This window comes from Agelaius phoeniceus, chromosome 3 (assembly GCF_051311805.1).
Source record: "Agelaius phoeniceus isolate bAgePho1 chromosome 3, bAgePho1.hap1, whole genome shotgun sequence".
Taxonomy (NCBI): domain Eukaryota; kingdom Metazoa; phylum Chordata; class Aves; order Passeriformes; family Icteridae; genus Agelaius; species Agelaius phoeniceus.
Window position 1 is genome coordinate 26,215,733 of NC_135267.1, and position 12,518 is coordinate 26,228,250.

The window sequence follows — 12,518 nt, forward strand, 5'->3', positions numbered from 1 at the left end:
TGTGCACAGCCTCATTCCTGGCTGGGCTTTGGGTTCATCTCAGAGAAACTGCAGAGAATCACCCAAAGCAAGGAGAGCGAGGATGGTAACGCTCAGTTGCTGTGTGAGATGGAAAGCTGAGTGTCATCATCGTGGTGATCTGGAGTTTGCATCCAGGCTTCTTATCAGAGCCCTGCTGTGAAACTCTGGGACTCTCCAGCCCTACCTGCATAACCAGATTAAAGGATGCATTTGGTATTCATCTGGATCGGGTCCTGAGTTCTCCATGTATAAACTCATGGAGATCATGCTTTTGAAGGTAGAAAACACATGATGCTGTACAAATGTGAAGTTTTATTGTGATTTTCAGTGTTTCTAGAAATAAACAAAAGCAAACAAACCTCTTTGATTTATTGTAGAAGTGGAAAGGAGCAGAGTGTTAATGATTGATACAAAACCTATACAGTGAAAGGTTAAAAGCCAAAAAAGTGCATATGTAAATATGTTTAATGAGTACAGTTGCTGATAGCAAACACTGACTGTATATGACATATCCTGTAGTTATAGAGTACATGTATATACACATTTATATAAGACTGAAAAGGCACTAGAGTTTCCCAAATAAAACACAAGTAAATTAATAGTGTAAATCCAAACACTGAGGTTGGGGAATCAGTTTAGGGGGTTGTGCTGGAAGGGAAATTTTGAAAAATCACATGGGAAGTTGGAAACTAGGTTCCCACTGAAAGCCAGTGAATTCAAAATCCAGCTCCCATTTGTATCTTCAAAATCTCCTTTAATATACTGATCAGATGCCAAATAATGTATGTAGTATGAGATTAATGAGTCTATAAAGGAATGTACCATACTGCAGAAAACTACAGAACATTAAGCTTCTTATGGAGCTGAAGAGCTTACTATAAAATCTGGCACTCTTGTTCATGCTATTCTTAAGTTGTAGAAGTAAATGGGTTCTTGCAATACTGAGAATCTAAATACATTCCTGTGGAAGTTTGCCCAAGAAATCTATTTGCAAGGAAAGTTGTCATCAGAATAAGGAATAAAGAATAATGTAGAGTGGGCAAATCTGGAAGTCAGCCTTTTATCTGCTTTTACCAGAGTGACCTTTCTACTTTAATTTGACTGAAATGTTTACAGGTTAAAAAAAAAAGGCATTTTTTTAATCTCTTGTAAAAACTTACAGGAGACTAATATTCTATGAAGGGGACTTGATAAAACAAGGTATGATAGTACATGTGCATGTAAAAAAATCTCTGTAGAAATAAGTAGCAGAACTATCTTATGGGTGGGTGTGGTTTTGATAATTTTTAGCTTTTGTGATTTTACTGCCTTACCTATGGAGTGTAGGCTGTGTGAGATGAGTGTAGGGAGTTTTTCAGGTCACAATTTTAGCAGTTGTAAGAAATGCTGAGTATGTTTATGTAACATTTATTTACATAAGAAATAAAAACAACAACCAGCAGTGTTCAAACAACTGCAATGACTGTGTCACACACCTGATGGTAGAGTGACAGAACAGGCAGGCCAGGGCAGGTGTCATGTAAGAAGATTCACTCTCCTTTTGGAGTCACAACTGCTTTGGTCTGATGCTCAGAGCAGCTCCACCTGTAAAACACTAGAGTATCTGCTGTGCAGGCAGTAATGAATTCTGCAATTATGTGCAAAAGCATGTGGTGTTTGAAGTCCTGTGAATGCAAACCCTCAGGTAGCTTTGTGAACACAGGTGTATATCATGTAGCAGCAGAAAAACTGAATGATCCCAATTCTGAGACACCTTTGGTGCTGCTGGTGTTGTAAAGGCCCCTGATTCCATTCAACTGATTCTTGTTTTTCTGAACTGTTTTATCACTTCTGTATTACAGATTCTGCCTTTTCCATATGGAGTATATTCACACTGACAGGCTGCTCTGCAGACACTGTGTTGGAGAGTTGGGACTTAAGTCAGTGCCAACTGCCCCCAGCTGCAGCTTGCAAGGTGCTGAGCCTTCTCTGAGGGCATGGTGGGCTGCAGGATGCTGGGGGGCCATGCAGCATGAAAGCAGATTCTGTCAGTTGCACCTGTGTCTGTAGTGGAGCTGCTGTCTTATGGTGGAAGCTGTTTTCTTACTTTATTCCAAAGGTTTTGGCATGGTATCTCTTGTAAAGTCCTTACTACTGCTTTGTCAGCTGTTGAGCACCTTTCTGTTATGCTTTTACTACAAACAGATGAACCTGGATTTTCCTGAAAGCGAGTTACAACTACTGCTGGCATTGCAGGCTGCAACAGGTTTTCAGGCTAATACAGGCTGGCAATACCCAGACTATATCAAAGGAAAGAGGCTTCTCCTGAAGTAGTTTGGGGTTTTTTTCATAGACAACAAATTGTCTTCACTGGATCATTTTGCAGAGAAACCCATTCCCAAGAATCTCAAGAGCAAAGCTACCAGTGACCCAAATAAGCAGATCCAAGGAGAGCTCCTGTGTTTCCCAGAGGATTTGGTTAAGTATTACAGGAAGTCTGGCTTTTGTTCATTCCTTGTTAAATGTACATTGCAAGTCGTATTTTAAAACTCTTAGTCAAGACAGTTTGGAAATATTTCCGTGTTTTAAATACTATTAAGACAAAGTACAAATCTGAAAGTATTGCTATGTGGACCTGTCAGTCCTGCTATTGAGTCATGCATTAAGCTGTGAAAGTTGTAGCCATCAATTACCTTGTGTTTCCCAGTACTGGATATTTTGTGTTTGTAATTACCATTTCTGACCTCATCCTGCAAACATGCAAGTATTTGCATATTCTTGTATTTATTGGTATTGAATGTGGTCAGTCTGCTGAGCTGAGAGATGCATGCACTCAGGTACTCAGAGAATTAGGATTTTGGGGGCACAAAATGGAGGATGCACCATATATAAGCAACTGGCAATTATAGTCGCTTGTTAAAATAGTTTACAGTGGCCTGTGAGGCACAAGAAGGAACATAGCACATCTTTAAATAAGTATAAAATTTTAGATTGTGTATCCTATATTTTACTGACATGTGAAACTTCCACAATTATTTATGCCACATGTGAATTGCCTCTAATAAAAAAAAAATTACTTCTGGAAAAATTCAATCTTCCTTCCAAATAAAACCATTCCCTACTTTCTTTCTCTTTGCCTATGAGATTGTACTTTCATTTCATGTCACAATGTTCTGTGACTAAAGTTACGAATCTATGAAAAAATGGACCAGTATATCAAATTAAATAGAATGTATGCCCCAGGGAATATTATCCTGGAGTACTTGTCGATGGCATGGGTGTCGATGCGCATGCTGACGTATCTCTGGTTTTTCCTCCTGGCCGAGCCCCTCTCCGAGCCCAGTGCCAGCTGCACCATCATGCGCTCCTGCTTGTCCCCATCCTCGGACATGAAGTGCCCCAGCTCGTTCACGTCCCCGTCGTTGTAGCTGCCGTCCACCATCATGGCCCGGGGCTGAGGTAGGCTGCAGGCACAGGCAGGCTGTGGGCACAGACAGGGGGCAGCAAGGGTTTGAGCTGTGTCCACACACTCACAGACATCCCTTTCCTCCTCCCATCCCACAGAGGTGGGGAAAGGCCTGGGGGATTCAGGCTGCTGGGATGCAAAAGGGAGAACAAAATGATGGAGCTGGGCAGGAGCTTTTTCCATCTCCACTTCCATGTCTGTGAGGCACAGGTACAGTCAGGGAGGGAGCAGGGCTGTCTGTGGAAAAGTTTCTTTGGTTTAGGCACAGGTACCAGGGTGCAAATAAAGGTTGGAACTGTGCCTTGTAGCTGAGAAAATCAGAGGAAGACAGAAGGAAACCACAAGAAAGAATAAAGCCTGCCTCATTTGGGGCAGGAGAGAAACTCCCTTGGGCTGAAATTTTAGTTTAAATTTGATGTAACAAGGGCAGAGTGGGAAAATTGGGACCTGTGTATAAGTTTAGACTGTGCACAGACAAAAGTGGGGGATATCTGTCATGTCATCTGAAACCCAAACCACAGAATCCAACTGATTCTATCCACAGGTTTTAATCTACAGTATTAAAAAAATATTTAAAGGTAAAATCCTAAACCCATCCCATCTATACAGGGCAGTGGAGGACTATACCTAAGTTAGCCCACGCAGACTCCAAAGAAAGAGCAGTGAGCTTGGGTGTGGGTTGTGTGTGCAAAATCTTTATAACCTGCAATGCCTCCTGCTGGTGTCTTTTTGCACACACTGCATTTTCCCCAGGCAGCTGAGAGCTGCAGTTGCAAAGCTTTGAACATTTCCAGACTTTTGCCACACCTTTTCCCAGGGGCAATAAAATGACCTCGGAGATAGAAAACCTCACCTTGTCCCGCAGTTTCCTCTCCTTCCGCTCTTGCACCGTTGTCAGGTAATTCACAGCCGCGTATTCCAGCACCGAAAGGAAGACAAACACAAAACTGACCCAGAGGTAAATATCCACTGCTTTGATGTAGGAAACACGAGGCATGGAGGCATTCACCCCAGTGATGATCGTGGACATGGTCAGCACAGTGGTTATTCCTGGGAATTTACCAGTGGAAGAGACCATAAGATGCTTTCAAGCCAGACTCTTCATCACAAATACAGCAGTTGTTACAATTTTCTAACATCTGAATTTACCTTGCAATTTTTTTTTCACTTTTGGGTAATAAGTTTCATTGCCTGAAGGAGGGTCCAGGCAGCCCTGATGTGTAACTGGACAAATATATCTTGTCCAGTTTTCTTGTCTATTTGGTGAGCACAGCTCTAATTCTGGTCTCAGGGTGTTGCTAGTCTGACTCCTCACCACTCCACCAGCCTTCCATCCCATGGCCAGGCAGCAGCACTTTGACCCTGTGCTGGCTGCACCCCATTCTAGGTTCAGGACAGTCCCTGGAGGGGTACAAGTACATGGATTTGAACTCAATGATCCTTATGGATCCCTTCCGACTCAAGATATTCTATGATTCCATGATTCTGAGTATCTCAGCTTCTAGTTTAACCCCCCCATGGCATGGACACAAGTGAAGCTGCTGCTTTTACTTGTTTCCCCTGTGTTTTCTGTATGCTGGACTTCTCCTGAGAAGTCCTGCTTCATGAGATGTCACAGAGTCCCCAGCTGACTCTCACACTTGGTCTGTGCCTTCACTGGAGCAAAATCAGGAAATAATGGTGCCCCATAAGGCAGGGCTGTCCCACATTATACCCAGGGCAAGCACAATGAGCACAGAGCAAGGGCAGAAGCCCCTGTAGTTCAGCATTACCCTGGCTCTGGGAGAGCCTCTCCATGGCCCTCTCATTTCAGGGACTAATTATGTCACATTAGTGATTACTTTGGAAGGTAAAATTATGTATGTAAGCACAAAGGATTGAATTCACAGGAGTATCCAGGTGGCAAAAATACTGCTAAGGCAGTGCCTACATCTTCTGAAAAGCCATGGCCCATACCCTTATGCTTCTTTTAATGATGTCTTGAGGCAATGAGTGCTGTTTCTAAATTCAGGCTTGAAAAACTGCTCTATTGCCATCTCTATTTTGTCTCTCTGTATTCTCTCCACTGAGCAATATGATTTTAAGAATAAATAAAATCCTGAGGCATGTTGCCTGGAATAAGAGGAAGAAAGCCTGAGCTCAGAATCTGCAAAAAAACAAACAGCACTTTGCTGAGGGCAAAGCAGCCACTTTAGAAGAAGATTTATGTCCATATCACAGATCTGCTCCTATGGTGATTCCTGTGACATATGGCTTCATTCCTCAAAAAGATGCTGCAAAAAGGGAAGCTGAATCCCTCACATTGCAGTGCAAACTCATTTAAAAAGTTAAACAGCATGGCACAGTTCAGCTGTGTTACCTCCACCCTCCCTCCTCTAGAAAAACTCAATATTAACTGAAATTTTGTCAGGGCTGCTGATACTGATTTTCACCTTCTGGTTCACTGAAGTCTCTGAAGGATGCTGACACCTTGGCTGTACAAGTGCCCTGTCTGTGTTTGGAGCAATAAAAGCAGAGTGGGATGTTTGCTCTGATTTGTTCCAGGTGCATCTTGTGCAAACAGGGAAAGCAATTCTCTTGGCACAAGGAGAGTCTGTGCCACGGGGGGACACATGCCCTGTCCCTGGGGCACGGGTGTGTGGCACAGCTGATTTCTGTGCCTCCAGGCAACACAGGGGCAGTGCATGGCACCAGGGGTTTCACCTGGATGGTCAAGGCTGTGGTTGCAGCCTTTGTCTCTGAGGTCTGCTGACTACAAGATTGTTTTTACCTAACGGGACTCTGGCAGGAACTGCTCGGCGGTCGATCCAGAAGGACACCCAGGACAACATGACCATGAGAGTGGCAGGGAAGTAGGTCTGGAGCAGGAAGAAGAAGATGTGTCGGCGTAACGTGAAGTTTATATAGAGGCGATTGTACCACCCTGTGAAACAGAGGGAGTGAAAAAGAGGAGTCACACCAACACCAGACTGCTTTCAGATAGGGTGATGCTGCACCAGGGGAAAAGTGACTACTTTTCTTTTCTAGAAACACAGTTAATGGCTGCAGATCATTGCAATTTACAGAAAAAAATTCCTTATTGAACCAGCTATCAAAGTCAAACCATCTCTCAGGCTGATCAATTCCAGAAAATAAAGCCTATCAATCAGAGAGTTTAATTCAAGTGAAGACTTGGCATGACCTTGAAGAGGGATTATCTTTCCAGACTACATGACCATTAAGGTGGAAGTGTGTGGCAGGGACAGCCAACTTGGTATAGAAGAGTGGCAGGTCTGATGGGATACAGAGAGAACCCCCAGTGGACAATCCTCCATGGCCAAGGGCAAGAGAGACAGTTTTCACCTTTCTTCCCCCAGCTCTGGAAGGTGCTCTGGTTGCCCACCTGTGCTGCTGTAAAAGGCAAGCTTTGTGGTGGTGTGAAACTCCTGAATCAGGAACTGGGACAGTGATATCCTCTCATCTGTTTTTAGGGAATCGTTCCCATTCTTCCAGTAGAGCATAAGGTCATCTTCAGTGTAGGCATCTAGGGAAGCAGAGCAAATTCAGGATAGTGCACTAAGACAGTTGCTACCACCCCCACAGTCCAGGGCTTACCCACAGAGCTCCCAGCTGAAAAGGTCAAATTCCCAAATGCCACCCACCTAGGTGGTGGGTATGGCTGTGGCAAGGAGTGGACTAGCTCATGGTCACAGCCCTCAGGCCTGATGCCTGGTACATTTTGTTAACCCTCCTGTTTCTCTAATCATAGTTTCACACACATAATATGTGTGTCAATCCACTGCATCAGAACTTGAACAATTCTTTCCTGTAAACCTCCTAAAATTAGATGCAAAGAAAGGGAGCCTTAGCAGAAAGAACCTCCTTGGGGTGATGAGAGAAACAATCAGAGGAACAATCTGAACAAACAATGGTTGGAAGCATGCAGGAGAAAAAACTCTTGGAGAAAAAGATTTCTGCCTATGATATACCCATGAACATTACTTCATTTTCTAATACATGTGGAAGTAACAGTAATGTTAATCCTTTCAGATGGGTTTAGTAGCAGCTCTTTTCACACAGGGAGAAAATAAATCACATATAAATGTATTAAAACAGAATTAAAATTGTAATTTCTTATTGCAAGCTTAAGAAGGAAAAGAAAATAATTCAAAAAAGCCAAAAGTTTAAAATGTTGCTATGTGAAACCTGGGCAATTCATATATGCATCATACTTGGGACAAAAGGCATAAGCTGGCTTTATCTCAAATAGGCAATTAATGTCACTACCCTATCATGGTTTCCACACCATGGATGAGCAGATGTTGCCCCTGAAGGGTGTATGGCCATTTATCCATGTGTTTGAGGGCACCTGGGCAAACTGGTGCTGTTGGAGACTGCTGACCTGCGGGCAAGTGGCCCAGGGGCTTTGGGGGTGGGGTGGCAGTGGGGCAGCCTGGGCCCCACTGGGCATTCAGGGCCGCTGGCAAGACAGTGCTCACAGCTGGTTTCTAAAACCACTTGTTGCAAACACCATCTAATTCTAGTAAAAAATACAGGCAGGGAGCTTTTCTTGGTGTTGAAGTCTGATGACTTTGGTTAGAGCTTCCATGAATGTAGCAGCAGTGTAATTATTGGTATAATTAATTATTGATATAATAATTATTGGTATAAAACAGTTTAGGTGCCCTTGGCTCCCCAGTACCTCCACTTTACTTACAGCTTTCTATCTCCAGGGAACATGTCTGTGTGTCCAGGGGAAAGCGACTAAAATCCATGTTGCACATTGCTGTTACTGTAACTCTAGGAATAATAAAAATCACTCCATTAAAAACTTGTCTTCTTATGGGACTGTAAAATAGTAAAGCTGTGAGTTTGGTCTTTTATTAAACAACTACAGCCAGTACCACTCAACTGAAAATAAATTCCTTCCACTCAGCTAAAGCCATTCCACTTTAGTTAAAGCCATTTCTTCCTCTCAGCAAGCTACCATTAAAAAAGGTGACTAGAAAGTTAGGCCATTACAAATTGTAACTAGATGACAGAAGCATTGGAGAAGAAAATGAGAAAGGGCAAAAAGGACACTTCCCCCTGACAATCAGCAAACACATCTCTGCAGACATCTGTCCTTTAAACAGATGCTTTGTAAGATAAAATAATTTGCATTTATCTAAGCCATCGTAGTTGCAACCCATGAGGGATGCAAGCAATTTCCTTGCACACCATGAATTCCAGCTGCTCAGTGGAAACTCGGTGATCACACATGGGAATCAGCCACCAGAGGGCACACGGCTGGAGCTGGAATGCAAGCGACCACCGAAATGCTCTGGTCCATCCGTCAAAATCTCTGGCCTTGCTATGGTCTGATTATCACATTTTTAATAGCATAATTTGGTGTTTGAACCAGAAGCAACCATAAATCTCGACTCGACTGGTTTGGACTCCAGAGAAGTAAATGAAAATAAAAGTATAAATTATATTGGGGAAAGAATTAATAAGTTATAGAAGAGTCAGTGGTAGAGAGATATCATACAGTGATAAAAAAACAATGCAGTCCCTTATATTAGTAGTCCTTCTGCACGAGTGGGTTCTGTCTGATGTTGCTCTCCTGCCTAGATTTAGCCTTTGAGTGAAAGTGCTTGGCTCAGCTGGAAGTTTAGGTGCCAGTGAGGTCTGTGGTGGTTTCCAAGATGGGAAAACAATGTCTGGCAAAGTACCCTAAAAATCCAGACACCAAGGAAAAATATAATCTGCAGACAAAGGCATTTAGCAAGGCAGACAGGCAGCAACGACCTGTCAGGGAGCCTTTGTCCTTCCCCAGCATTCATGAAGCATTGCAACCTGCACTTGCTGCTGAATAAAACACTGAAAGCCAGCCAATTTGTTATTGAAGTCTTTCACCACCACTTTGTACTGGGCAATTGTTTAAGCAAAAGGCTGTGCAGGATCTGAGTTTAATGTCCTCCTGTTCCCATCTTCTTTAGATAACCATAAATGCTTGCATTGCAGGTGATTGGCAGCTAAATGAGTGTGTAGGCATGCATGCTATAGCTGAACAATATGTCATATTCTTGTCCTTTTTTATTGTACTCAGGACCTGACCAAACTTTGCAAAGGCCTAAAGAATACCTGAACCTTGTCTAATCTGCTGAGTGAAGAAAAAGATTTGATAATGAGAAGGTAATGTTAAGGCTATGAATTCAAATTAACTGTAAGATAAAAATATCAAAGTACAAAAGAATTCTTGTCAGACTGATGCCCCCTAGAGAATCAAGAATTTCTTTGCTTGACTTTTTTTTGTAGAATCATAAAACACCTTGGCAGGCTGAGAAGTTACCCCCTCACCTTGTGGCAGGCTCAGCTTCACCTCTGCTGATACCAACATTCCCTAAAGACCTCCACAGCCTTCACAAGCAGTGTATTCTGCAACTTTCTCACTAGTTAACTCTATGAGTCTTGCTGATACTGACCTCCTATCAGCCAGGTTTTCCTTCTTTTTGTCCTTCAGAATATATTCTCTATCATCTGATGCTTTGTTTATTTATCAGTTATTTTGTTATTTCATTGCTGTGGAGGTGATGTTGACATTCTTGCATAGAATATTGTACAGAAATTTCCCTTCAAATAGGTTTTTATGGGTCCTTTGGCAGTACTTGTTTTCTAACTGGATAGAGCTGCAGCCAAGTAAAACAGAAGAACAGATTTTATATTTCTTTAGAGATTGATAAATTGATGTTCTGGGATAGAGTTAATTGTCTTTTCAAAGTAGCTAGTGTGGGAATACATCTTGGATTTGTCAAGAAAACAATGTTAATAACACAAGGATATTTTTATCAATGCTGAGCAGGGTTCCACAGCACCAAGGCCTTTTCTGCTTCTCACACCACCCTAACAGGGAAGAGGCTGAGGGTGCACAGGGAGTTTGGAGGGGACAGCTGATCCCAGCTGACCAAAAGGACATTCCACAGCTTATGTCATCATGCTTAGTATATGAAGTGGGGGAAGAAGAAGAAGGAAGGGGTGGAAGTTTGGAATAAAGGCACTCGTGTTCCCAAGTGACCATTACATGTGATGGAGCCCTGCTTTTCTGGGGCTGGCTGAACACCTGCCTGCCCTTGGGAAGTGCTGAATCAATTTCTCAATTTGCTTTGCTTGTGCATGGGGCTTTTCCTTTACCTAATTATCTGCCTTTATCTCAGCCCACGAGGTTTTTTGTCTTTTACTGTTCCATTTCTCCCTCCCACCAGGATAGAATGAGGCAGCAGCTACACGGGGCTTAGTTGCCAGCTGGGGTTAGATCACGACGCAGATGCTCCTCACTTAGCATCTCCAAGCATGAAAGCGTTACTTACCAGAAATTTTAAAATCCCAGCTTAATAACATTCAGACTTATGCCAACTGATCAACTATTTGGAAAATAAGGGAGAAAGCCAGGGCTGGGACCATCCCTCAAGCCAGAGGACAAAGCAATGTTTACCAAAAATGTCTCCTGCAAGGAGCTTCCATGGATTTCACATGAAAAGTGAGCAAAAAGCAGGAAGAGCCAAACCAAGTGTTTGGGTTGCTCTAACAACACACAGGAGTCACCAAGAACTATATACCCTTGCTCTGAAGCTTGTCACTTCATGTGCTGAAAGGAGGTTCCCTCTGGTTTTTTGCTTATTATAAAGTGGCACTCAGTATAATTTATACTTCTTCATTATTGTTTTCAAGAATAGAAACTGCAGATTTTGCTAAGTCCAGAGACTTTGCTGTGTAGTGAAGCGGATAACTATAGCTGCCCTGGACTTCTCTTTATTACCAGACACTGCCCTTTTATTTAGAATGTGCCCTGCCTCTTCAGCAGTGCCCCGTGGGGATTGCAGCCTGCTAGCTCCCGCTGAGCTGCTCCGAGGGACTGCCACGTCTGACTGCAGCTTCCCAACAGGGACAGGAGCTAGCCATGCTCACAAAATGAAGAGACACTGATGGAACCAACAATGCTGGCACAGAAACTGGCTTTCTGCAACCGGCACTTAAATGTACTCATACAGGCATTTAGATGTCTCTGGATAGCGAGCACATTCATTCTTTTTATGCCTTTTTTGTATGAAGTCATGCAAAAACACAATACAGGAATCAATTAAACCACTTTCCACTAATAGCTTGCATTGAGGGAATGCAGTTTTACCTGAGGCTATAAAGTACCTTCCCATCTGGCTGGACCCGCAGCATGACATTGTCTGTGGTGGTGTCGTGGATGAAGGAACGCTTAGAGTGCACGAAGAACATGTCGGGGACCCAGATCTTCTTCACCAGTCTGCCATCAAAGGTCATGCTTTGGTTGTTGGTGCTGGGGAACGACAGCCTCTCGTCTTTCCAGTAGTGCCTCAGGTAAAGAGTCATGGTGAAGTCCTGCAGCAAAAAGGCTTCTGTCACTACCGACACCTTATCAGCACAGTAGGGATTGCTCCTCTCTGGGACAAACCATGAAGTGTAAAGCACCTCTCCTGAGGGCACATCACTCCCCGGGCTGCAAGGAGCATCACCAGCTGCAGCTTGTTTATTCATCAGGTCAGACAGATTTACTAGCTTCAGCCACAACTCACTTCTCAGACTTAAACTTAGTACAGAATGAATAACTCTGTCACTGATGTGTCTTCATTTAAAAAGCAAGTAATGATCTTGCTAAGTACCATGGCATTTTTCTAAAAAGCTGCACAAGTTAAAAAGTATTGATTCTGAAAATGTAAAATCTTCTCCATTATTATTTTGCTAACAGCCAAAATCGACCCTGAATTTTTTTTTAACCTAAGGCCATCTAGTGGTTTTCCCATGTTGATGAGTGTTGCAACATGACATTAGAGGAGGAACAGGGGCAGTATTCAAAAGCCATGGGAACTAATTCAAAATCATAATGTTTGATTAAAACCAAAAAAGAACGAGCTTGTTGTTTGGATTTTGTTTGGTTTGGGGTTTGTTTTGGGGTCTGGGTTTTTTCTTTAACTTCTAAGTCCTCGATGTTAGCTCTTCCACTCTGCTTTCAAGACCCAAAGCTTTCTAGGGGCCCTCTGGCCACCTCCACAAGCTTTCTCCT

The 12,518-nt window shown here is 43.0% G+C and overlaps 1 protein-coding gene across 1 annotated transcript in view; it reads right to left on the reverse strand.

Annotated features, from left to right (window-relative positions):
• Positions 1–361: 361 nt before the first annotated feature.
• Positions 362–12,518, reverse strand: part of LOC129118386 (gamma-aminobutyric acid receptor subunit rho-1) — a 30,252-nt gene continuing 18,095 nt past the window's right edge. The window contains exons 5-10 of the mRNA XM_054629723.2: positions 11,613–11,836; positions 8,163–8,245; positions 6,849–6,989; positions 6,237–6,389; positions 4,320–4,516; positions 362–3,481 (exon numbers count right to left, since the gene is read on the reverse strand). Of these exons, the coding sequence (XP_054485698.2) occupies positions 3,194–3,481; positions 4,320–4,516; positions 6,237–6,389; positions 6,849–6,989; positions 8,163–8,245; positions 11,613–11,836 (1,086 nt within the window). The 3' untranslated portion in view covers positions 362–3,193. The remainder of the gene's footprint in view (positions 3,482–4,319; positions 4,517–6,236; positions 6,390–6,848; positions 6,990–8,162; positions 8,246–11,612; positions 11,837–12,518) is intronic.